The sequence below is a fragment of the Camelus bactrianus genome, chromosome 7 (assembly GCF_048773025.1).
Source record: "Camelus bactrianus isolate YW-2024 breed Bactrian camel chromosome 7, ASM4877302v1, whole genome shotgun sequence".
NCBI lineage: Eukaryota > Metazoa > Chordata > Mammalia > Artiodactyla > Camelidae > Camelus > Camelus bactrianus.
Genome location: NC_133545.1, coordinates 64,206,398 through 64,231,276, shown reverse-complemented (window position 1 = coordinate 64,231,276; position 24,879 = coordinate 64,206,398). Strand labels below are relative to the sequence as shown.

General features: G+C 35.2%; 1 protein-coding gene and 1 long non-coding RNA gene across 4 annotated transcripts in view; one reads left to right on the top strand and one right to left on the bottom strand.

Moving 5' to 3' along the window:
• Positions 1-24,879, top strand: part of CFAP69 (cilia and flagella associated protein 69) — a 53,706-nt gene that overhangs the window by 1,164 nt on the left and 27,663 nt on the right. For 2 of the 3 annotated variants that reach the window (XM_045519921.2, XM_010959443.3), the window contains exons 2-11: positions 8,019-8,078; positions 9,518-9,583; positions 10,716-10,825; positions 13,341-13,417; positions 16,263-16,361; positions 19,363-19,512; positions 19,617-19,794; positions 21,464-21,587; positions 23,682-23,730; positions 23,828-23,949. In XM_045519921.2, the coding sequence (XP_045375877.2) occupies positions 8,019-8,078; positions 9,518-9,583; positions 10,716-10,825; positions 13,341-13,417; positions 16,263-16,361; positions 19,363-19,512; positions 19,617-19,794; positions 21,464-21,587; positions 23,682-23,730; positions 23,828-23,949 (1,035 nt within the window). The remainder of the gene's footprint in view (positions 1-8,018; positions 8,079-9,517; positions 9,584-10,715; positions 10,826-13,340; positions 13,418-16,262; positions 16,362-19,362; positions 19,513-19,616; positions 19,795-21,463; positions 21,588-23,681; positions 23,731-23,827; positions 23,950-24,879) is intronic. The other variant, XM_045519919.2, reaches the window with a different exon arrangement.
• Positions 1-24,879, bottom strand: part of LOC123618188 (uncharacterized) — an 83,894-nt gene that overhangs the window by 32,202 nt on the left and 26,813 nt on the right. Inside the window, exons 5-6 of the long non-coding RNA XR_012508242.1 lie at positions 764-4,772; positions 159-412 (exon numbers count right to left, since the gene is read on the bottom strand). This is a non-coding gene — a long non-coding RNA (uncharacterized LOC123618188). The remainder of the gene's footprint in view (positions 1-158; positions 413-763; positions 4,773-24,879) is intronic.

Genomic DNA, 24,879 nt, shown 5'->3' with positions numbered 1-24,879 from the left:
GGCGGCGGGTTAGATCTGGGGGCGGGGATGAGGCCTGGGGAGAGCAGGGGCGGAAATGGGGGCCCGAGGAGAGCCCGCGGGACAGAGGTTCCATGCGTGAAGCTGATCCCTTCGAGAACTAAGCCACCTGCGAGGGGGGTCGGCTGTTGTCAACCAACCTGTCTGGGGACTCTCTTGTCTCAAGGTCCTCCCGAAGCCTCCCAGTAAACTAGGCGAGGTTTTGCGGCTTTTCTTCATTAAATGTGACCACGAAGGGCCTGGGAGCGAAAGAAACATTCACAGCGAGAATTTAGATTTGATGACCACTTTGTTTGCCCTCGGCTTTTATATGTAGATCCCTGTTACCGTGTGCTGCTCTTGATACAGGTGTAAATTCTCCCGTGTTTAAATGCGCTGTTACCAAAACCTGCACCTGGAGGACAGGACAACGCTGTTAAAATTAGAAATTAAACATCATTTTTATATGAAATTGGAAGCTGGTTAGGAGTATATCGGAGAAAATTGGGAGAGAATAGAATTTATTTATTTTATTGTGCTTGTATTTGGTTTTGAGTTTACTTTTTGTCATGAATACAGAACTAATTCTTTCGAGGGGGTTTGCTGAGAAATTTCACATTAAACACTGGCTTAGATCGCCATTCCTGGCATGGGGGTCTAGAAACTTCAAGGGGTTTGTTTCATACTGGGGTTCCATTGCTCCTCCTCAGAGAGCCATGATCAAGCCCTAAATTAACGTGAATTCTGCGGAGAAATCCTCTCCTACCTCTTCACACTGATGGCGTGAGGCAGCCATGGGAATTCCTGTTGAGGCTTCTCAAGTCTCAGGCTGCGTCAGAAGCCCTGTCTCCTGCGTCCACATTCTGGAGCCTTGGAGAGTTCCTTGGAAGTGGCCAGTTGACTGGGGACCTTTTCTACTGTGGGAATAGAATCAAGCTCTCTGAAGGTGGCCAGACACTTCACCTAAAGAGCAACAACACTTTTGCATTAGGAGGAGCAGGTGTTAGGGGAACTGGGTTTGTGGAAGTATTCCAATCTGGGCAGGGAGAAGAATTTTGAGAAACAGCAGCTCTTCCTTCACTCCCAAGGCTGCAAGGGGGCTCAACACTACAGCTGTTCTCCCAGGCACTGGGCGAAACTGAGAAGTAGGTGAATCTATTATCTGACAGCTCTCATTCTTCCTTTACTTAGTATAAATAATAGGGGTGGGAGCAAGGTTATATGAGGCAGGCAAGCTTGGGTTAAAAAGAAAAAAGGGGAAATACTTTTAATAGGCCATTGCTAAAATAGTCTACAACATGTCAACTAAAGCAGAACAAGTATACCCGTGTATTTGTGTGTGTGTTTTCTCCCTTCCCTTTGTTTTTTCCTTTTCTTTTATGACCTCTCCTTACAGGGCCTAAGATTCTCCTCTAGGAAGAAATCAATTTGTATTAATTAAAACCATACCCTGTTAATAACTACTTGTAGGATTATTAACATTGCTTAAAATAGTGAAGAAAAAGGCAGTTTCTACCAAAAGAAATAGAATGAAGACATTTTAGAGTTGGGAGACATGATCACTTAGCCTTCCTGGGTTTTGTTTGTGGTTGTTTTTACAAATAAGAGCCTAAGGCCATGAGAAGTTAACTGAGAGTTACTCCATTTCTTTTCTGGGAGTGGGGTCTAGTGCTGTTTGTCATTTAAATTGATAACCTTTTAGACCTCTGCCTTGGAATTCTAAATGTTTCCTAATCTTTTCAAACCATTCCATATTTGCATCCTCCTCTGCCTACAGAGACAGTACAGTATATCCTAGTAGCGAAAGGTAAGAATGTGGGGTCTACCTCAGTTCATTAAGACAGCTTCATCACATGCTTGACATCACAAAGTGTTCACCTTTCATCTCTTTCCTGTTTATTTTCACGTGGTTCCTCTCATTCTAAAGAAGCAGAAGCCTTTAGAGCAATGGTTATTCAAATCTTAATGTGCATTTGGAGCCCCTGGGGAACTTACTAAAATACAGATTCTGATTCTGTAGGTCTCAGGAGGAGCCCTGGATTCTGCTTTTCTACCAGGTTTTTGGGTGATGCCATTGCTACTGGTTGGAGGTCCTGGTTTCCCACTCTGAGTAGAAACACTTAGTAGCCTTATAGCTGCAGTATGGTATGAACACTGTGGCAGGGTTTCACAGCAGCTAACTCCTGGAAAGCTATAGGAGATGGACTCAGATTACAAAACAAAGTAAACAATAACAACAACAATAAAACAAAATTCCTACCTTCCCCCTGCCAGGTCAGATGATGTGGTACCAAATGAGGCTTTAAAAGAACTACTTGCTCTCCTTTCCTGTCACCACAAGGCCTCAGTTAATCCTGGATTAATGTTACATCCTTGGGTCCATCTCTTCCTCTCTTCCTATTCTGTTCTCCATAAACACTTTATCATCTTCTTTCCTCCGAGTCCCACCTGTTCTTTCTTTCAGATTTTCACAGTAGCTCCTTATTGCTTCCTTCACCTAAGTCATTACAGTGACCAAATCATTCAGCCTCTCTAGGCCTGTTCCCTTTTCTATAAAATGAGCCTGTACTAGACAACTATTCCCCAAATGTGGGTGACCATCACAGTCATCTGAGGAGCTTTTTATAACCAATGTACATAGTTGGGCCCTACCCTAGATTTACTTAGTCATAATCCCAGGTGTGGAAGATGGGATTCCTAAAAGGCTCCCTCAAGTGATTTTTAGCCTCAGAACCACTGAACTGATGATATCTAAGATCTCTGCCATCCCCAGATTGCGTCAGGTCTGCTTCTCTGTCCTGTTTTCAGGGTTTCCCAATGCATAATCTGTCTTTTCTCTGTACTGTGTACTCTGCTTAGTGCCATCTCCGTGGGGGCAGAAAACCCTCTCTGTTATTTTTTTTTTTTTTTCTGTTGTATACCCCACAATCCCCCAGTATTCCCCAGTAGCACCCAGTACAATACCTGGTACACAGGAGGTAATATTAAATATTACACCCTCCTCTCTTATGAATTTAAATCTTACCCTACTTTCAGATCCCACCTCTCTAAAAGTATCCCCCGATAGGAAGCACTTCACATTTTCACCCTCACAGAACTTCTCATAAATGGATATAGTCCTCCAACTGAGTCACACAGTTTCTCACCTAATTATCACTTGTTTTATTTCTGTTACTATTTAATTTGTCTTGTTTTGTCTCTCCCACTAGAGTATGGATTCCTTAAGTGTAGGACATATATCTTAAAACTCAAGTGTCCTTCCTGCCTCAACTCTGATCTCACAGTAGAAATTTAAGTCCTCAAGTACCTTACAAAGCCACTTGTGTTCCAGCCACACTAGCCTCCCGGCTTCTCCCCTACCACGCCAGGTGTACCCTGCCTGAGGGCCTTTGCACTTGCTATGCCCACTGCCTGGAAATTTGCCTCTTGATGTCCATGGCTTGTTCCCTTACCTCCTTCCTGACTTTGCTGAACTGTTACCCACTTTGTGAGTCTTTTGCTGACCACTGCTTGAGCATCCTAGCACTTTCTACGCCTGTTTCTCCCGAGTATTATCTTGCAGGACAATATATAACTTATTGTCTCCCCTAAAGCATATTAATTCTTCATGAAAACAGGAAATTTTATGTGTTTTATTCAATACCATATCTTTAGTGCTTAGAACAATGTCTGGCACAGTAGAGGCACACAATAATATTTGTAGAGTAAATATATGATTTGATTAGCTCACTTGCTTAGGTATCATGGCTGAGATTCCGTGCCCAAATTTGCTTTCCCTCTGAGAACCTCCACAACCCACTAGTTGATGTCATATCCTGCCGCTGTCTGTAATACTGCCATGTACTGTGTCCTTAAAATTGACTACCCCTGTTTTGGAGTAATTGTTAGAAGTAATCTTTGTGGTCAGTTGAGGAGTGAGGCAGAGGACTAAGGTGCAAAGAACCAGTGTTCCTGCATCAGGCGGCCCTGTGAGCCCACTTACGAGCTCTGTGACCTTAATAAGTTAGATCTCAAGGCCCCAGTTTAATCAACAGGAATAATAATTCTGCTTGCATATGGTAGGTTTGGGGATTGATTAAGATATAAAGTACTAGACATAAAAACAGACCACAATAAATGTTAGTTCCTTTCCCATTTACTAAGTATCAGCTAAGCAGGATTTTTCCCCTTTGAAATGTTCCTTGGTAAAGTGGGAAAATAAGTTCATCTTATAACTTGAAGTCGGGGTCTAATTTTCTTCAAAGTACTGTATTAAGCTTTTGATCTTAAAAGGTTTGTTAAATGTTTTTACGGTTTCTCCATAAACATCTTGTAATAACAGCAATTACTTTTATGTTTATATTTGTATGTTCTCTTTTGCTTCTACACCTGCCTGTGTGATCTCATTTACTAGACTGTTCCAATTATTACTTTAAGCCTGTGATTTAGAAATCTCTGCCCCCAATTTAACTCATCTGCAGCCTCGACACCAGCCTCTTCCTCCAGCATTCCCCATCTCAGCAAATGGTGCCACCAGGTACATCATTCCTCGAGCCAGCCAATCATCCTTACCTTTTCCTTCTCTTTCCCACCAAATCAAATCACTCATTAGGTCCTGGTGACTCTGCCTCCTTGATGCTTTTCAATCCATTCATTGTTGTCTATCCCAGTGGACATTTCCTTACTTGAGGCCTGAAGTTACAGACTGGTCTTCCACCTCCAGTCTAGATTTTCCCAACTCAGTTTACTCAGCAGACAGAATGATTTGTTTATTGTTACATTTCTCTGGCTAAACCCTGTGGAAATCAACAAAGATCATCCTAATGAGAACAAACAGGGGCTATTTACTCAACACTTGCTATAGAAAGTCAGCTACCATTACATGCATTTGGCAGAGACTCCAAGGCAGGCAGGAAAGTGTCACAGTGAGTGAAGAGAAGGCTTCTGGTTTGCTCTGGTTGGAGGCTGCTGCCAGGGGAAGCTGGAAGTGAGCTAGCTAGAAGCAGGACATCCTGTGTGATTCATTTGGCTTTTTCTGGTTGGCCCTAAGTAGCAAATGGGAGGAGGAGGGGAAGTACAGGGAATCTGATAATCATTGACCAGATCCTGACTTTTCTGAGCCACTTGCTGCAGAAGTTGTGGTTTGGCTCCCAAGGTTGATTGCTGCAGAGGTTGTAGGACAGAGTTCTGTTGCCAGATGTAGTCTGGCCATTGTCCGTTTATATGTCCAGTCTCTCAAACCATTCAATAGCTTCCAACCATCCTTAGCATACTATACATTTCTGTAAAATGGGGTTAATAACAGTACCTACCTCATAGAATTCAGTTAGCAAATACATGTAAAGTGCTTACAACTATCTTGGAAATAGACATTGACTACTAAGTTTTAGCTATCACCATCATTGTTATTACCATCGTTATTATTATTTACCATTTGACCTCTACTTACCTTGTCAGCATCATCTGTAGCCACTATCCCCTGCACTATCTTCTCCAACATATTGAGTGACTCACCAGTCCTCTTAATGCCATGTGTTCTCTTGCTTTCAGGCCTTCACATAAGCTACTCCCTTTGCTCCATCTGTGAAACCTTCAGTTCATCTCACAAATCCTACTCAGCCCTACCTCTGCCTGCAGATTATTTCTTCCAGAAGTTGTCCCAGATTCCCATCCCTTTTCCTCATGCCATTCTGTCCCTCTTCTATATGGTTCCAGAGTAGACTTCTCAACATTCATGGAGAGTCTTGTAGTATGTGATCTATATTACCTGCATCTCATGCCAGACTGATAGATACTTGAAGTCAGGGCAATGTGTTCCCCATACCTAGCAGTTTCTGAAATGTAGAAGCTGCTTATAAATGTTTATAGAAGGAGAAAAAGGCTAAGGGAGGGAGGGAGAAAGGGAGAAATCTTAAAAATATAACATATGCCAAGCAAGTAAAACAAAGAGTAACATGAAGTGGTAATACAAGATAAATCTAAAAAGAATCTATGCTTTAATTTTTACTACTCTCTGTTTCTTATAAAAGATATATCTGATCATTTGGGGGAAAATTCTCATACTACATGCAGGTATTAAAAAGAAACTCCTGCACTGACATGTCATTTTTATATCTTTTCCAACTCACAAAGCCAGTATCACAGAAAATCAGAAAATAAAAACAAACTATATATATTTATTTCTCTGAGAAAACAGGGAGAAAAAAGACAACTGAGGCAGTGGCAGACGGCACTGTTAAATCCCCAAATCTCAAAAGGCAAAATTCTATTTATCAAAAAATTGTGTAACAGCAAATTTAATAATTTAAATAATTTAACAGTAAAATGTAATAATTTTAATGGTAATTGTAATACCAAGTATAGACAATTATATAGTAAATCCTTTTGATTGTTAATATTTTAAGTAAAAGTCACTTTGAGTAAATAAATTCATTCAGATAGTTATTCTGCAGACTTAATGTTAGAACACTTAACTGAAATTGGTTTTGAAAGATATTTATTGAGATAGAATATATAAGTTTGCAATTGTGAAAGGAAATTCTAGACCTAAGAGGCAATGGATAATGACTATGTCAAAATATGGAAAGCTACATATTATGGATTTAAAAATCAGAAAATATAATGGTGTTAACAATAAGTGAAATTATATAAAGTATTTATACATGTAAACAAAACAGAAAATAAAATATAAATATATAAAATAAACATAAAATTAAAATAAAAATATAAAAAATATATATAATAAAATAGAAGTATTTAAATAAGAATAAGATTTTTTCTTTTTGAATAATTTTATATAACCACTACATCATCTTTTCAGTCATTTTAAAATAGAAATAAGTATAAAAGCAGGACAGACGGGAAGAAGGTAACAAGTTTGGGATAGCTTAACTCATATAACAGGAGTAAAGAATATTGATATGACATTTTAATTAAAAAGAAAATGTCATGCAACAAAGCATTAACCCTCAAGATAAACACAGCCAAATCTGCACTTAGAATTTGCAGACTTCTGTATCATCATAAGTACTTAAACTTTGGATGATAACACCTCCTGTTTTCTTCCCCATTTGCCTACAAATAACTATATGTCAGGCCCAGTGTTTGGTGTCAGGGGTGCCAGAAAACAAAAGTCTTTGCCCTCAAGTGATGTAGGGTATGGTAGGAGATAAACGCGTAAACCATTTTAGAACAAGGTGATGGGAACTGTAACGGCTATAGGCTCAGGGTGCTATGGTAGCACAAAGGAGGGACATTTGTTGTATCCTTTTTCATCCCTTGGGGAGGTGACACCTGAGCTGTGTCTTAAAGGACCTGTGGGATTTAACTGAGGAGAGGAACAGGACTGTAATAACATAAATGGAAACAGAGGAGGGGGTGAGGGGCATTAGTGGAGAGTCAATGAATGGTTTAGATGTGTTATGTTCAGATTTGCATTTCATTGTTTCATTGACCAGAGGGTAGAGGACAATGTTGAGGAGTGCAATAGTAGAGGCAGAGAGAACAGGAGGAAATCATCACAACTGAGTGAGAGATGAGAACTGAATAAATCAGTATGATGGAATGAGCTCAAGAAATATTTAAGATATAAAATCCATAGAACTTGGTGGTTCCTGTTTTCTAATATGTATGACGGTAAGACTGCTGGGAGAAGGAATACCTAGTTCAGGAAGGTGATCTCCTACCTGTGGTTTAGAAGCAAGTCTTACGTATATCTGCATAGGCAAACTCAGTGTAATGTCTATGCATGAGATCATTTTCTTTTCTAAAGCCTGGAAGTGCTGCTATTCCAGATGCTCTCTTGGGCCTTTCACTAATGAAATTTAGGCATGAAGATTATAAGATTATACTAGAATTCAAGAGGTGTTTTTTTTTTTACTGCAAAATTCATGTATTCCTATAATTCTCATCTACTTTTCATTCTCCCCTATCTTTTTGTCATTTTTAAGTTGCCAAGGGATAATATAATATAAAAATAGTATGTTTGGTGGGATTTATTGATTCTTATTATATAGAATACTATGAGTTGTATGTTTTTTTAGGGTGTTTTCACGTCTATGGACCTAAATCGTGTCATCAAACTCCTTGAAGAGACTGAAAAAGTAAGCTTTAAGAGAAAATTTCTCTGCTGTTTCACTTATAGACTATAATTTTCCTGAAAGTTAACATATATTTCCCTAAATATAAGTCTCATTTTTCTCTTTTTGTTGAAAACATTTCAAATAGTATATGTCTTATATTGAAAGACTATTTAAATTTATTAGGAATATATTTAACCTGGTAGGGAGGCTGGAAAAGAATAGATTTGGTTTTGTGGGATGGACAAATCCATGATATAAACAGAAGGAATCATAAGAGTAAAGAAAGACTCATCTAGCCTGTTAGGGCGCAAGGGTAGAAAAAAGTATATCATGATGTAGTGCTTAGTTTTCTGATGTGAAATCAGGATATATACACACTCATACATAGTCATAGGTAATTTATTTTGAGAGAACTCTTATACAGAATGTAATGGAAATAAAGATACAAGACTCAAGTTGAGAGTTTAGGCATTAGGAGAAAGGATAATAAATGCATCTGCATGCATGTTTATACCACACTCTCCTGATGTTACCCAAGAATTGACTGATTGCCTAAAAAGCCAGGACACACTACAAAGTTACTACAGGATGAAGACTGCATACTTTCAGAAGGCAGGAAATAGGCTGACCACGGTAGAGCTGATCAAAACAAAACAATGTCCTGTGGTTAGCATGCATAAAAATATAGTCACTATCTTAACATTTATTAGAATCTGTATTTTTTTAAAAAAGGAAACCCAACTACGTAGAGTTCCTTCTTGCTGTTAAACAAGGGTAGACAAAATATGTGTATTATATGTACTTTTGGTATATATAGAAAATGCCACAGCTTCTCACAGTTTAAGAAGGTTTAAAGGACAGAAGTGATTCTGTCAATGAAAACATATCACTGTATAGAGTTTTGTTTTACTTTGTTTTAATTGGCTGAAGATGTTTGGTGCAAGCAATTACACCGGGCATATTTTAGAGGTTAAAAGTACAATTTCTGGAGTCAGACTGCCAAATTTGACTCCTAACAGTATCATTTACTAGCTGTGTGATCTTGGACAATGACTTAGTGTTTCAACTTGAGTTTCCTATTCTAGAAAAGAGGGATAAGAGGTACCTTCCTAATAGGGTTGCTATGAAGATTAATGAAATGATTGGCATATACAGTGCCTAAATGGTACACAGCATACAAAAATGCTCAACACACTTCAGGTATTGTTAATATTATTTCTGGAAACAATTACTGCTTTTATATTAACCTCATTTTGAGTCTCAATTTCCTATTCAAATGTAAATGGTAATTTATTTTTACCTTTACTGTTTCAGGAAACATTTTGTAATGCCTATATTATAATTTAGTAATTTAAGAATTACTTAGTAATATGTTTACTTTCTTTTTATATTAAGGAAAATTTAAAAAATCTCAACAGAATTAATAGCACAAAAGAACTAAAATAGATCATTTGTTTTAGGATGATTTAGAAGAAAAACAACTTAAGTCTGTCAAGAAAGTGGTGCAGTGTTATCAGAATGGACTTGTATCCTTTATTTATATGTGTTTCATTTATCCTGAAATGGGAGAATTTTCATTAGAAAATATGTTTCTTATTGCTGCTGTAACAAATTACCACAAACAGTGCCTTAAAACAACATACATTTTTGGTTTTATAGTTTTATATGGGTTTGTTAGGTCAGTTAGTTACCTGAGGGCATGTGGATATCAAGCACTGTTTAGTGGTAGCCAAGAAAGTCTACTAGCAAGTGATTTCTTTTCCTATCTTAAACAGATAGCTCGACACCTCTTATTTTTCTTCACATTAGAGAGTTGATGACAAATGATTCTCGGTGAATGCCTTTAGTTGGTTGGCTTTAGAACTTACAAAACAAAAGGAAAGATAAGGTAGCAAGGTATCTTGGTCACTTCTCTAGAAAGTTAACAGAGTTTAGTATTTCTAATATATCCAGCTCTCCTGTCTTTTCCTAAGAAGTTCCTAAAAAAGACTAGAAGTGATCAGATTAAATCAACAAGTGCAAGTCACAGCTACCAAGTGCCCTTGACTGTAAAACAAAATCTGTAAAATGTGTTTACGTACCAGTTGGGTTTTTTAAATAGGTTAAATAAAAGGTGCTTTTACCTGAAGATCTACAAGGTACATTTTCCTTTCATAAACTAGTTTTAAATAAAATAAAATCTCAACCAGTTGAAACCTTAAAAACAAGAAAATGCACCTGAATAACATTAATAAAATAATGCAGAAAAGTAAGGTAGGTTTGGGTTGCTTATTCCTGAGCAATGTACGTATTGTATGTGGATGGGTGGAGATGAAAGATACAATTGAGCCATTAATTTCTTTCATGTATTATTACTCATGGCCAGTAATAAGTTATTGTTCAACTGAATATGTGGCATAGTAGTTGGTAATAAAATTCTAAAGGTGTGGTGAGAGGAGGAAAAAAAATATTTTGAGTAAGAGGTTACTAAGACAAAAATAATATTCCTAAAAAAATATGGTTCTAAGTTTTCCTCTTTAGATCTCAAAAATAGTATAGTTAGGACAGGGTCAACTATATTTAACAAAATAGAATTCAATAAGACTTTCTTGACAGAAGTGCTCTAAAGAATCTATTGATAAAAATCTTAATTTTATTTCTTAACTAAAAATATTAAAGCCCCTAAGGGATTTAGCACAGATATTTAAAATTCTGAATCTGTGTGCAGGAAAAATTAAAAAACAGCCCCATTTTATAGAACCTGCATATAATATCCTAAAATTATGTGGGTAAGTTGTTTTTTAATTTTATTTTACATTAGCATGCAGTATTTTATGTTTTGTTTTGTATTACAAAAATGTTATGCTTATGGTGTAGCAAAGTGATACAGAACTCAGGAAACTTCACCTGATCACTTGATTCCAGCAGCTGGTATCTCAAAGGTAGTCCATTTTATTATAGTCTGAAATTGCTGGCCACAAGAGATTGAACTGTAAGTATATTAAAATGTTTTCTCATAATAAATTGCTCTCAATTGAATGATAAAAGTGAGATTAAACCAAGAAATTATAATATTTTTACAGAATCCCTTGAGAACATTTATGGACAATACTTAATAGCTTATGTCTGTTTTTTCTCTGTCTCTTTAGAAAATTTGACTCTCACAAACATGTTAGGTTCTATGTCATGTTTTATTTGATCTTCCAAATTTGAATAAAGAATGAATTGGCATCTATTATTTTTGGTATTTATTTTTCAAAATGCAAAGTAGAGGTCAGAATTATAAAATTCATATATTCCATCCTCTGTACTACTGTTTCTTCAACCATTTTGGCGAAGTAGGAATATCTTTTGCTTCCTTGCTACCACTCAGTGGCTAATCAAGATGTATATTAAAATATATGTTTTTTAAGTTTTCAATATAATACAGTAGAGGAAATTTCTTAAACTAGGAATAAACTTTTCTGACAATTCAACCTTCTAAACCTTTCTACCAATTTAACTTTTTAAATAATGTGTTTCTTTTAATATACAAATAATAATATTAGTAAGACTATGTATACATGGTAGGTTTATCTCTCACTTTTAGATTTAGCAGCAATATTTACAATTTTGTAACTGCTTACATTTAAGTTTTTTGATATTTGAATAGTCGAAAATAATTTATTGAATGCCCTTACGATGGCTTACTTTTTTATAGAGACCATGAAAAATAAAGAAATAAATTATTTCTCTGGTGCTCTCAAGGAACTCTAATGTACTAACTGGAATTTATTGTTATATTGATGTGAGATTATATTATATAAAACACTTTCAAATTTTGAGGCTGTGCAAGTCCTAGAACACAGCATTTGTAAGCATTACTTTCAACATCAAGGTTTCTACAGAGCTCCACCAAGAATTAGTTCTCTATGAAAGCTGTGACTGAATGTTTCATTATATAATGTGACAAATGTTTTGAATTGCACTCCTCCCTTTTCTTCATATTTTATAATTATTCACATAATTTTTTTTAACTTCCCTAGTTTCTACTGTCATCCTGCATTTTCCCACGCTGCACCCTCACTCGAATCCCTTTTCAAGGACATTTTTGGGAGACAGTCCTCTTGTTTTAGCTTATATGTTTTTCTCAGTGCATCAGAAGTATAATGCTTATTCTTTTAATAAACTTTTTGGTGGAAAACTTCCTGATGCTTTATCTTTTAGGTTGTTTCCTTTGGTAGGAAAGGAAAAACTTGAAGACAAGAAGAACTAGCTTTAGAGTTCTTCACTTTAGAGATTCAACAATGAGCTGGATAACTAATAAGTTATTTATTTTGATTGAAAACTTCTAATAAACACTAGAAATGAACCTATATGGCATTTATAAAATTGTCCAATTTTTATAGATTGCCTTTGAAATATCTTTTAATTCCAGTTGGCCCATATATACATCCCCATGTGATAATTCTAAACGTTGTTTTTCAACCACTTGGTTAATTTTTTTAAAAAAATAAGTGTAAAGTTCTACATATAAGATATATTAAATATTTTAAAATAACTCAGGAGTTTCAAATTTTGATTCTTGGAATGCTGAAATAGTTTCTATTTTGTATTTAAAAAATGATTTTTCTCTCTTTGACATTTAGGCTGTATGACCTAGGTTTGAGTGCCCTTTTATGATTTGTAACTAAATTATTTTCAAATAACTTTGGTTATAGTAGCTGTGACGTGTGAGTCTAATATAATTAATATTTGTTAACTTGAATTCTTTACTGTCTCAAAAAGTGTATTTGTTATTTTGTGGGTGGTAACTGATCCAGTTAATAAGGAAAAGCTCACTGACCTTTAAAAACAAATAGACCATTGATCTATTAAATAGAGTTTCAAAAACATCATAAAAAGGCCTTGAACAGCTTTTAAGTTATGGGTAGTCCTAGATCTATGATTTGTATCAGATTACCCAATGGCTTTCTAATTTTTGATAGAAGTACAGGTATGATCTATTATTTTGCCCTCAGAGAGAAAAAGGATCCTTAAGTTTTTTAATTTATGCAGTTGCAAGATGACTCTCTTAATCCTTGCCTCTTATGTCCATCTCTCTTCATTTTTATAAACCCATTTTATTTTATCTTATTTTATTCGGGGTCAGCTAGTTAGAAACACACACAAAAAATTCTGATATTTGTTAATTCTCTAGGGCTAAAAATAGGATACTGTCTTCATTATAATCTATAGAAAATAAATTTTCCTCTACTTTGCAAATGATGCTTCAATTAAGGACTTCATTAAACATAACTTGTATATTCTTCATTCTTACTGAAGCCTGCCATTTTTGAAAAAGAAAGTATCGGATGAAATAACATATGCTGAAGATACTGCTAATTCAATTGCACTTCTGGGTGAGTTGAGATTTCCTTAGATAGAGGGGTGTAACATATGACAGGTCCTACTGACAAGAATGAAATATCTCTGCACTAAGTTTCACAGAGAGTACTCCTCCAAATCTAGGCTCTTTTCTTGTTTTCTTGTTGGGAATGAATCATAGTGTGCTTGATGATAATTTCTGTATTGTCTTCCACTCTGGTATTTCATGATACCAACAGGGTTCTTTGTTCCTTAAGTAGAAGGGCTAGCAGATACTTCTTTGTGCTTATTTGTCTTGATGTTATATATTCAAGTTTGATGAAATGTTTGTTAACTTTTTTGGTAAATCAAAACTGTGTGTCCCTTTCTTTCAGCAAAAGTGTTTTCAACTTTGACCTCTAATAATTGCTAGAATCTAACTGAGTGCTAGAATTGATTGAGAACCAAATTGTTCATTGAATAATTTAAAGTCTTAAATAAAATCATAAAATGGTGGAAATATTGGGAACTTTAGTGTAATATACATAAAGATGCCTGTGTTTTATATATAAAAATATGAAAAAGTATCATAAGCAGGTGTTTAGGTTATTGCTCAATTTTCTAGAGAAAGTAATAATTTCCTAGAAATGAGATCAAACACTAGCTCCTTGAATCAGCCTCTGGGACATAACAGTGTGTTCCCAAAACAAATTCTACATTAAATTTATGCTTATTCATTTAGGTCTCTGTACAGGAGAAATAAAAGATACACAACTGGCCCAACAAATGAAAAATAAGTATTTACTGACTGGTTATATTCCCACCATTATACTCCATACTGAAAGATGTTGGAGACAGATATAAGTAAAAAGCATTTAAAATTTTTAACACAAACACTAACACTTTTATGTCTAAATAAGTTTCATAGTCTTCAGCTGTAGGTACTTTGGGAGAAATTATTATGGCCTAAAAAGGGTGAAGAAATTATGGCCTAAAATGGGTCAATGAGATTAGAATAAACATGGGGAGTTAGATAAGAGACCTTAAGAAGCAGGCAGGCTGGAAACTAATGAGAAACTAATTCTGTGACTCTCTATCATCAACGAAAATTTAGAACGTGAAGACAACCCAGAAGAGGATATGATAATATTAACAGATAAAAAGTATAGGTTTGGTTCATAACATTTAAAAAATGTCTCTCTTGCCCTTATTATTTTAAAATGTTGCCTCCAAAAGTATTGGCAGACATTTGTGTACTAAATACACAGTCCTTTCTTACTGTGTCTGTCTGCTCTTTGCTGAATGCCCGCCTACAGAACACATCACTGCCTCACTTTACTTGATCTTAACCAAAAGGCCAAGAAGTGATATATCACAGCCTCACTTGATGGCAGTATGAACTTTTAGCTTAAAATGAACTCCTTTTACAGATTATTGACTGCAAGTACTGCTGTTCTGTCTCTTATTTTTTTAATTGTTAGACACATGAGTTTAAACTAAAATAATTGTAGTGTAAAGTGTTGAACAAAGGCTATTCATTTTTACTAATAACTGCCCAGTTTCTACTATTACTAGTAAATTATATTACCTTTTCTTCTAAATGATAGATATCTCTGACTGAAGAACAGAATTCTGGAAACATGTTAAGGAAAAAGTTGGTACTCTGCCCTGAGATTATAAAACAGGAAACTATGAGAAATGATCTAAACTTAACAGGAACTAAAAGGGTGGAGAAGCACATGAGAAATCTTAGAATTTCCCATAAACTTGTCTAGTTTTGTTGGGAAAGTTTAGTTATTCCTGTTGCCCTAATTTTTTTCAAAACATAGTGACTTTTCAACTTCAAAGGACAGGTCCAAAAAATTTAAGAGAATAATCTTGAAACTGTTTTTTTTTTTTTAAGTGATGTGTTTTCCAGATAGAGTCTCCTAAAGCAAGGATAAGGCTTTCCTACGTGCTCCCTCCCTGTCTACGTGCTTCCCCACGTACTGACTACCTACCCTCAGAGATGAACGTTAGGCAAGGCCTAATGCAAAACACAAGTCTTCAAGGAACACCTAAATATCTCTTTCCCTCAGAGAATCCAATCAGATCTGATGCAGTCCTGAAGCTGATATTCCTGACTCCAGTTGTCCTCAGCATCCAGAGGGCATGGATCATTTCCAGAATCCCACAGATTCTTTTCAGATTTTCTTGGGGATCATACTTGCAGGACTTCACCAGAGCAAATACAATCCAGACTGAAGTAAAGGCTGAAGCCAATTCAAAAGTAGTTTAGATATGACTGAAAAGGAATCCTCCCTATCGTCTATCTCCACCACAATAACTTAAACATATATTAAACTATTACCTGCAGGGCAAAGACTGCCCAGAAACTCACTGTCTTCCAGTCTGTCAACAAATTGAAGAGCAGAGCTCACTTGGAACTTCTCTAAGCAAAGGATGCACTATTAGAGGCAACGAATCACTGACTCTCTAGTTAGGGAGGAAAACTCTCAACTTTTCTTATACTAACTCATTTAATTCTCACAGCAATCTTTAAAGTAGTAACTATTGCTGTACCATTTTATAGATGAGAAAACTAAGAGACACGTTTATACAGGTAGTAAGTGGCAGAGCCAGGATTTAATCTTAGACAATCTAGTTCCAGCATTTATGCTCTTAATTACCATTTTTTTCTTCCTGGGAAGGAGAGAATGAGTTGATTGAGAGGCCAAATGTTACAAAGATATATCCAAGGTATTTTGTGTGTGTGGTATGTGTGTGTATATATTATGTGATCCAGTCTGAATCTCTGATGAGGATATTTTAAGTACTCATATTACTAACACTTTATGGTTAAATTTGCAAATAAACTTAATGACATTGTTATTAAATAGCATTGGTGTATCTTTCTGGCAGGTGACTTAATGAAAGTACCGAGTTCTGAATTGAGGATACAAATTTGTAAGTGTATAACTGACTTTTATCATGCAGAACCACCAAAGCAGCATATTCCAGGTGAAGTTTTCAGTAGTCTTTCAGTAATAACTTACATCTTTGTAAAACAGAACATTCTGTCTCATTTCTCTCCGAACTTGGAAAGAACCAGTGGGATCATAAATGCAGCACGTCAAAAACATTTTTTTTGGTAGCTGGAAACTCTTCAGTCATTTTAAACAAAAAAAAATTGTATATAATTTTTTCAACTTTAGATTTGCATATTTTTATTTTGATGCCAAATATTTGTGACAGAATTTTTAAATCATACCCAAATTAGTTTAATTATGATGATTACTATTAGTTAATGTTATTTAATACTGTTGATAATATTATTTATTATTTTCTAACATTTTATAATTATTTGTAATATCTATCCCGTCCAATTATATGTTAAATTCCTAATGCTAATAACATTTCCACCATGTTTGGAAAAAGAGTTCTGCATGCTACAGCTAAAGGATCTTAATATATAACGATAAAACGAGTCACACTAAAATGTGATATCAAGGTAGAGGGCACTTGCAGTGTGGTAGATATAATGTTGTTTAGGACATACTTTCTACCTTCATAAAGTTTCTGTAATTTATAATCAATCTAGGAAAGGAGAGAAGATGTAAAATATATTTTAAAGTTATATGCACCTTAAGATAGGTGCAAATAAGGCTCTAGTAGAAGAGAAGGATTACTTATGACTAGGGGAAAATGGGAAGACATCTGAAGTAGAGAAATGAGTAAAGAGATTATTAACTGTCAGATTTCAGCTATGGATGAAATAAACAGCAGAGACCAGAAATACAGGTTTGGAATTCATCCAAATAGAAATGAAAATTGAAACCGTCAGGATGCTTGAGTTTTCCAGGAGATAAAGCATATAAACAGCAAGTGACCAAGAATAGTAATATGGAAAGTGCTCATATTGAGATCTGGAGAAAAAAAAAATCCAAAGAAATTGGTAGTGAAGAAAAGGTTCAAAGAGGAGGATGAAAAGCTAAAGACCACCATGTTTTGTTGCAAATCAATGAAATGTTTGATGAAGGAAGAAGTGGTCTCAGTGTCAAATACTGTAGAGGCTTCTGTAACTGAGGGATGAAAATGCCAAATGATGTGGTATCTGAAAAGCTGTAGTTCATCATAGGCAGATCTATTTCCATAAACTGGTCAGGGCAGATACAGGACTGAAGAAAGAGAGGATTGTGAGAGTAAAGGCAGTGGTCATGAGGCAGTAGAGGCAGTGAATGCAAACTTATTAAGATCAGATGGTGAAGAAAAACAAGGAAGATGGAGAACAAGTCAACTGGTAGCAAAATCAAAGAAAGATATTTGGTTTTGTTGTTGTTTTCAATTTTGAGGATAGGTGATGCTTTCCCCCACAGGCAGAGGAACAAGAAGCTAGTACATGGAAAATGAGAGGATGAAATTCCCAAAGAAAGCACGAGAGAATGGAATTAAGAGCACAGGTTTAGGATTAACCTTGGCAATATATAGGCACCCTTCTTTAAGATAGACAGGGAGACAACTGGTGTATAAGACAAGACAGAGGAGTTAAGGTGCAGAGAAGTGAGGTTGATCTTAATTTGATCAGGCTCTGAAAATTAGGACCCTAAGGCAATGTTCTCACTAGCTGTCACTCAGTTAGTTTCAAGTGATGGGTCCACAGCTGAAAAGTCCTCAGTAGAGCAATTATAAGAGACATAGCCCTGCAGACAGGAATCAAGTCTATGAGACTTAATATTACTATATTCTTCTATAAAAATGTAAACTTGATATATAAAAATACAGTAAGTATAAAGTACATTTTGGTCCATGCATATGACAGAGTATTATGCAAATAAAATCATATTTGGGAAAATATTTTATAGAATGAGAAAAGGCTTATATAAAATGTATAGTGGCTACAGTAAAATATGAAATTCTGCATACAGTATATTGTTCAAATTATATGCATACATTAAAATATCAATAAGAAATATACCAGAATGTTAATGTTGTTGTCTTTGGATGGTGAAATTATGGCAATTTTTGGTTTCCTCTTTATACTTTTTAAATGCCTAAAGTGAGTAGCCAGGGCATACCATAGAGAACCTATCACAGGAATGGGCCAGGCCTTGTCCAGAGCCAAAGATCAAATTCGGAAAAATAAGAGACTGACAGACATCTCAGAACTATGGCAAAGTTAAAGGTCTAGTTGGTCTCAAAGTTGAGATGTCAAGAAGTTAGATAATTACATCACTAAGAGAAAATTAGCTGCATCTCAGGAGAGCAAGTACCCTCTGATGTGTAATTTCTCTAGCTGAATGTAGCTGAGCAGGCACCTTTGCAACCTACCAAAGGAGAGGTGGTGTTTCTCACAGGCACTAAGGCAGAAGGAAATTCTTATAAGACATGTCGCCAAGAATCAAGCTTCCTTAAAATACCATATTCACTAGCGTTTATCAGAACAGCATTACATTTGCACCTCTTATTTCATTGTCAAATTATATAACTTTTGCCACTTGAAAGCACTATAGTAATGCACTAACTTGAATAGTGAAAACACTTGTATTTGTAATCATGCCATTTTCCTTTATTAAAAGGTATATCTACTGACAAATAAATATTTTTCCTTTATAGAATGTAAGATATGCTTCCAAATTTTTGGTCCTCTTTGAAATGCTATTAGTAGGGATTAGCAAACTATGAACCCCAGGCCAAAATCGCCCCTCTGTAAATAAACATTTATTAGAGCACAGCCACGCTGGTTTATTTTTGTATTGTTTATGCCTGCTTTTGTGCTAGGATAACAGAGTTGAATATTTGAGAAAGAAACCCTATAACCTGCAAAGCCTAGAATACTTACTACCTGGCCTTTTATAGACAAAGTTTGCCTATCCCTGTGCTATACCATTTTAAAATGCCATACATTCTTTGAAGTTTTTGTTGTTGTTGCTGTTGTTTAATGATAAATTACTCATTTCTTTGTTTATTGTAGATGATTACTATGTGAAAAAATTGTACATATTTATTCATTAATTGTTGTTAGGTTACCAGCAAGCTAGTTCATTGTATAAGATTAAAATGGCTGAAGTTGGAGGACTGGCAAAAACAATGGCCCAGTCATTGGCCTTGCTAGAAAATCAACTTGTTGAGAAACTTTGGGTGCTTAAAGCTCTGCAACATCTCTCAACTTCTGGTTTGTATATTATTAAATTTGAACACTTCGTTCCCAACTATTTTTGTTTCTATCTAATGATGTCAAAACTGTACAACAGAAATAATTTTAAAACTTATTTTCAGAAGTTAATTGCACTTTAATGGTGAAAGCACAAGCAGCCAGTGGAATCTGTGCTCACCTCAATGACCCAGATCCCTCTGGACAACTTCTGTTTCGTTCATCCGAAATACTTTGGAACTTACTGGAAAAATCTTCAAAAGAAGAAATCATACAGCAACTTAGTAACTTGGAATGTGTGCTGTAAGTATATGTGGTTAGATAGGAATGCTTTTTAACCTTAAAATGATAGCCAGTGACATAACTAAAATCTTTGAATTTGTATTCAATTAAGCTTTTGATTTATGTAAAGGCTATGTTTTGGAACATTTTTTGTACCATATTATAAATGCATCTGCACAAGAACAAGTCACTTTTTTATGTGGAAGGCTTTTAAAGTATCTTGTTAACAAAACTAAAGTATGTCTTTGAATATGTATAAAGTACAATTAGGCACTTAGAAGAACTGTTTCATTCATTCATTCAGTAAACCTATTTTTGAGTACTTACTGTCTTCCAGATACTACAGTAAGCATTAGCAATAAAATATGAGTGAACCTTTATTTGCTTATTCATTTATCAAATAATTATTGTCTGCTCTGTGCCAAGTTCAGTACTAGGCTGTAGAAATACAATTGAAAACAGTGCAGAAATGGTCTCTGCTTTTATGGAACTTGCATTATATTAGGAGAGATGGACAAGTAAGTAGGCGACTAAAAGAGAGCATATAAATGTTATGAAGAAATGTTAAGGAGCTACATGTTTTCCAGAAAGGGGTGAATTAGCACATTTTTGTTTGCAAGTGACTAAACCCTCAAGCCAACTGATTTAAACCATATAGGAAATTTAAGGGCTCATGTAATTAAAAAATCAAGGATAAAACTGGTGTCTTGTGCAGCTGTATTTAAGGCCCAGCAAATACCAGGACTTGGGCCCTCTTCATCTCTATGCACTATTTTGCACTATGTTGGCTTTTAGTCTCAAGATCCACATGGTGAGACCTAAGAAGTCTTAAGTTCACACCATCAAACCCTAAATCAAGCAGAACAGAAGACTTGCTATTCTGAAACCTCAAAGAAAATTCTTTCAGTCGAGTCCCTGTTGACTCTGAGTGGTCTGGTGTTGGCCATATGCTCATTTCAGAGTGAATGCCTAGTGACAGAAAGAAGGAATGCTCTAACTAGCTTCCTTTTAGTTGAAGGCAGCTTTACAAGACCAAAAGTGGGGAAAGACCAAATGCCTAAATAAAAATAAGGGCACCATTATCAATAAGAAGAGCAAATGGGTCAGTCCTAGGAGGCAAAGCAACAAATGCCCTTTATACAGGGAACCTGACTCAGATTTGGAGAGTAATCAACACTTCCTCGAAAACCCTAATCTGGTATTGAATGATAAGTATGAATTAGCAACACAGAAGAGTTTTGCATGCAGAGAGCATCCTGGATGGGAGCAGAAGTAAAAGTAGAACAAAGTAAAATTTAAAAACTGAAAGAAATTCAATATGGTGAGAGTAGGAGGTATAGGGTAAAACAGTGAGAGATGAAGCTAACAAAGTTAGCAGGGATCAAAACATGAAAACCTTGGTAAGGAGGTAGGACTTTATCCTAAGAACAAAGAAAAGCCTTTAACTAGTTTTAAAAGGAAAACGATGTGACTGAATGTTTATTTTAAAGCAGTCACTTTGACCATCATGTATAGATTGGAGTGAGGGATTCTTATCTGGTACAGTGAATTAGAGATGGATTTGGAAAGAGAAAAGATTAGAAATACTTCGAAATAAGTAGTATAATATAAAAAGGGAGATTTTGTTGATAAACACTTAAGTAGTATTTCCATAGAAATATGGCTTTAAAGATCTGATTTTATTTTCTAGGGCTTTGAAGGAAGTATTTAAAAGTCTGCTTACAAGAGGTTTTAGTCATTATGATCGTCAGCTTAGAAATGATATATTAGTGATCACTACAATTATAGCTCAAAATCCTGGAGCACCAATGATTGTAAGTATGAGTCAATTTGCATTCATTTTAATTGTGGAAGTTGTGGGTGTGGGGGAAGGAGGGAGTCATAAAGTATGTTGTAAAGTTTATGTACTTTGTTGTAATGCCAAGTTATATTATAATGTCATGGTAGTCACCAGTATACTTGCACTCTGCCAGTTCTTCTTTGCATCTTTCGGAAGCTTGAGATCTTCCTCATATGTTATAATTTACCCATATATTTACTACTTATAATGTGTTTCTATCCTTCCTGATGATATGAGTTCCTATCTGGTATCATTTCTCTTTCACCTAAAGAACTTCCTTTACCATTTCTTGTGATGCAGATCTGCTGCCTGCTGGCAACAAATTCTCTTAGTTTCTTTTATCTGAAAATATATTGGATTTACCTTAATTTTCGAAATCTGTGTTCACAGAAGATGGAATTCTAGGTTGCAGGTTTTTTCTTTTTTCCTCTTAGCACTTTAAAGACATTCCACTGTCTCTGGCCTCCACTGTTTCCAATAAGTAGTCATTGTTTCAAATTGTTGTTTCCTTACGTAATATGTATCATTTTGTTCTCTGGCTGTTTTCAAGATTTTCATTCTATCTTTGGTTTTTAGCAGTTTTACTATGATGTGCCAAGATGTGATTTTCTTTGTATTTATCCTGCTTTAGATTCATAGAGCTTCCAGAATATGTAAATTTAAGTAAAAATTTGGAGAATTTTATGCCATTATTCTTCAAGTATTTTTTTCAGCTCCATTCTCTCTTTCCTATTCTTATGGAACTCTGACTACACTTATGCTTTTGATATTGTCCCACTGGTTGCCCTGTGATTGCCTCTGTCCTCTGGTTCTTCAAACCATTAGATTACAAGTTTATCCTGAGTTTTAGCATCCCTATATGGTATAGATTAGGGCTTGGACTCAGTCTAAAAAGCCATTTAAAAAAACAAAAGGAGAGAGAGAAACTCATGCAGTACCATTTCCTACTTCCAAGTCCTGATTCCCACCAGTTTCTGCTTGGTTTTGGTTACAAGATAGTTGTTTTTATATTTTGTTCAGAGTTTATAATTGTTACCTATAGGAGAGTTTCTTGTAGGAGTTACTCAGCCATACCAGAAGCTGCCCCTCCTCATATTTTATAATGTAAAAATCATTATGATTGACATCCTAGAGTAGAAATCTCTGGCAGCAATATTCACATATCAGCACACATGTCCCAAGCTGTACTTAAAGGAAATTTGGCAATGATGTCTTCAACCCCGTATCAATCAACAGCTGGTGATCAGAACATAAGAGAACAGTCATGGAATTCACACTGTGCAAATGGGGAAACAGTCTGACATAGCTTCATTGTCAAGGCTGTAATGTGTAGGTGGTCCTCTGTTTCTCTGGAGGCCCTTAGTCAAATTCTCATTAACATCGTTGCAAATATTCAGGTGAATTCCATGAATGTGAGTCAACAGGAATAACATCTTCACATTTTCAAGAAACCACATGGATCTTAAAGTAGTAGGAATATGAAGTTGGCAAGCTCAAAAGCCCAAGGTTTGCTCATATAGATTCTCCCTAATGTACAAAGTCCAACTAGGATATCTCTGAACAGCAGTTTCCTCATGCTGAAATGTTTGCAGTTCTGGTCATTCTTCAGTAATTTTCATGTTTAGTAAGAACTGTTTTGTTATCTCCTGGCCAAACCTTTGATGTATTAGGGAGCTGGGGGTGTTTAAGAAGAAAAGCTGTTAAAAACAACTATTTTCTTCCCTTATTTTGTCACTCGAAGGTATAGATAATGAATTACATAGGTAACTTGTTGCAATACATTTTGGGTTCTTACCAAATTTTAAACAGCAACTTGTAAAACATAGACCAACATATTTCTTAGAACCTACAGAAGTAAGTTTAATATTAACTAAATTACCAGTTTATTTGGCTATATGCTTTTATTTTCTTGCTTTCATCCCTTCCTATTATTAGTGCTTTATGAATTCAAATGAATGACAGGGAGAATCTGATAAAGATGCTTAAATATTAAGTAAATATGGCCATCAGTAACTTAATTTCCATGTAATTAATTCACACTTCTGTTTATTTTGTATATTTATATTAGGAATGTGGCTTTACCAGGGATTTGATACTATTTGCAACCTTTAATGAAGGTAAAAACCATAAAATTTTCAACTTACAATTGTCTTAATGAATCTTATACATCATTTCAGCTTTTATTTTACCTTTCTTTTTTTCTCCCCCTCACAGTTAAAAGTCAAAATCCTTTGGTAAAAGGTCTTAAGCTTTCTAATTCCTATGAAGATTTTGAGTTGAAGAAACTGCTATTCAATATAATTGTGATCTTATGTAAAGATTTATCTACTATACAGGTAAAGAGTAATCAAAAATTTAAATTGTCTCACTTCGTAGTACAACTTTTTAAAAGTCATGGCAGCAAATCTCTCATCATAATGCCTGTATGTTTACCATGGAAAGTAACAAACTCTTATTCACTGGAATTTCACCCTTTCAAAATTTCTTTTGCTTATCTATTAGTGAACCATGAATTTACCTAAATTTAAACCACATAGACCAAGGAAAAGCAGGAGAAATTTGGAGATTTATTTATATGTTTAGATCTCCTGAATAAGAGAACATAAAATAAAAGAAAATCCATATGGGCCCATCCAGCCTGATAGTCTATCTCTGACCATAGTAATAACAAATGATTTAATGCTGGAGGAAATTGCTAATTCTGTGCCACCAATCTAAAACCCTTATGAACCTGCTTTTTCTCCATAAAAACCCATATACCAATAAATTTATCTTAAAACTTTATATCCTACATAACAGCATGATATAATTTGAGAAACACTGGAAATGAATTTCATTTCTGTCTTATCACCTACCAGCTGTGTGGCACTGGCAAAATCACCTAAACTTTCTGAGGCTCAGTTCTTCCTTCTGTTGTGAGATTGAGATGAAAACTTTGTAAACTATAAAGCTTTAGAAAAAGATACTACTTATTAACAATTCCATTAGTTTAGTTATTTACTGCATTAAATGAAGTTTCATTTTAGTCTTAGAAATCTTTCAAGTTCCAAAGAGAAATGCATTCTATCAATATTATTAATGATAATATAAAGGTGGTATAGTATAGTGGTTAAGGCTTTAGTCAGGTGGAATCCAGTGCTGTCACTTGCTAGCTACGTGATCCTGAATAAGTTGCTTAGTTTCTCTAAATCCTAGGTATCTCAACTTCAAAATGGGGAAAACACCTATCTCACCTATCCTAGAAATATTATGAGTATTAAAAGAGT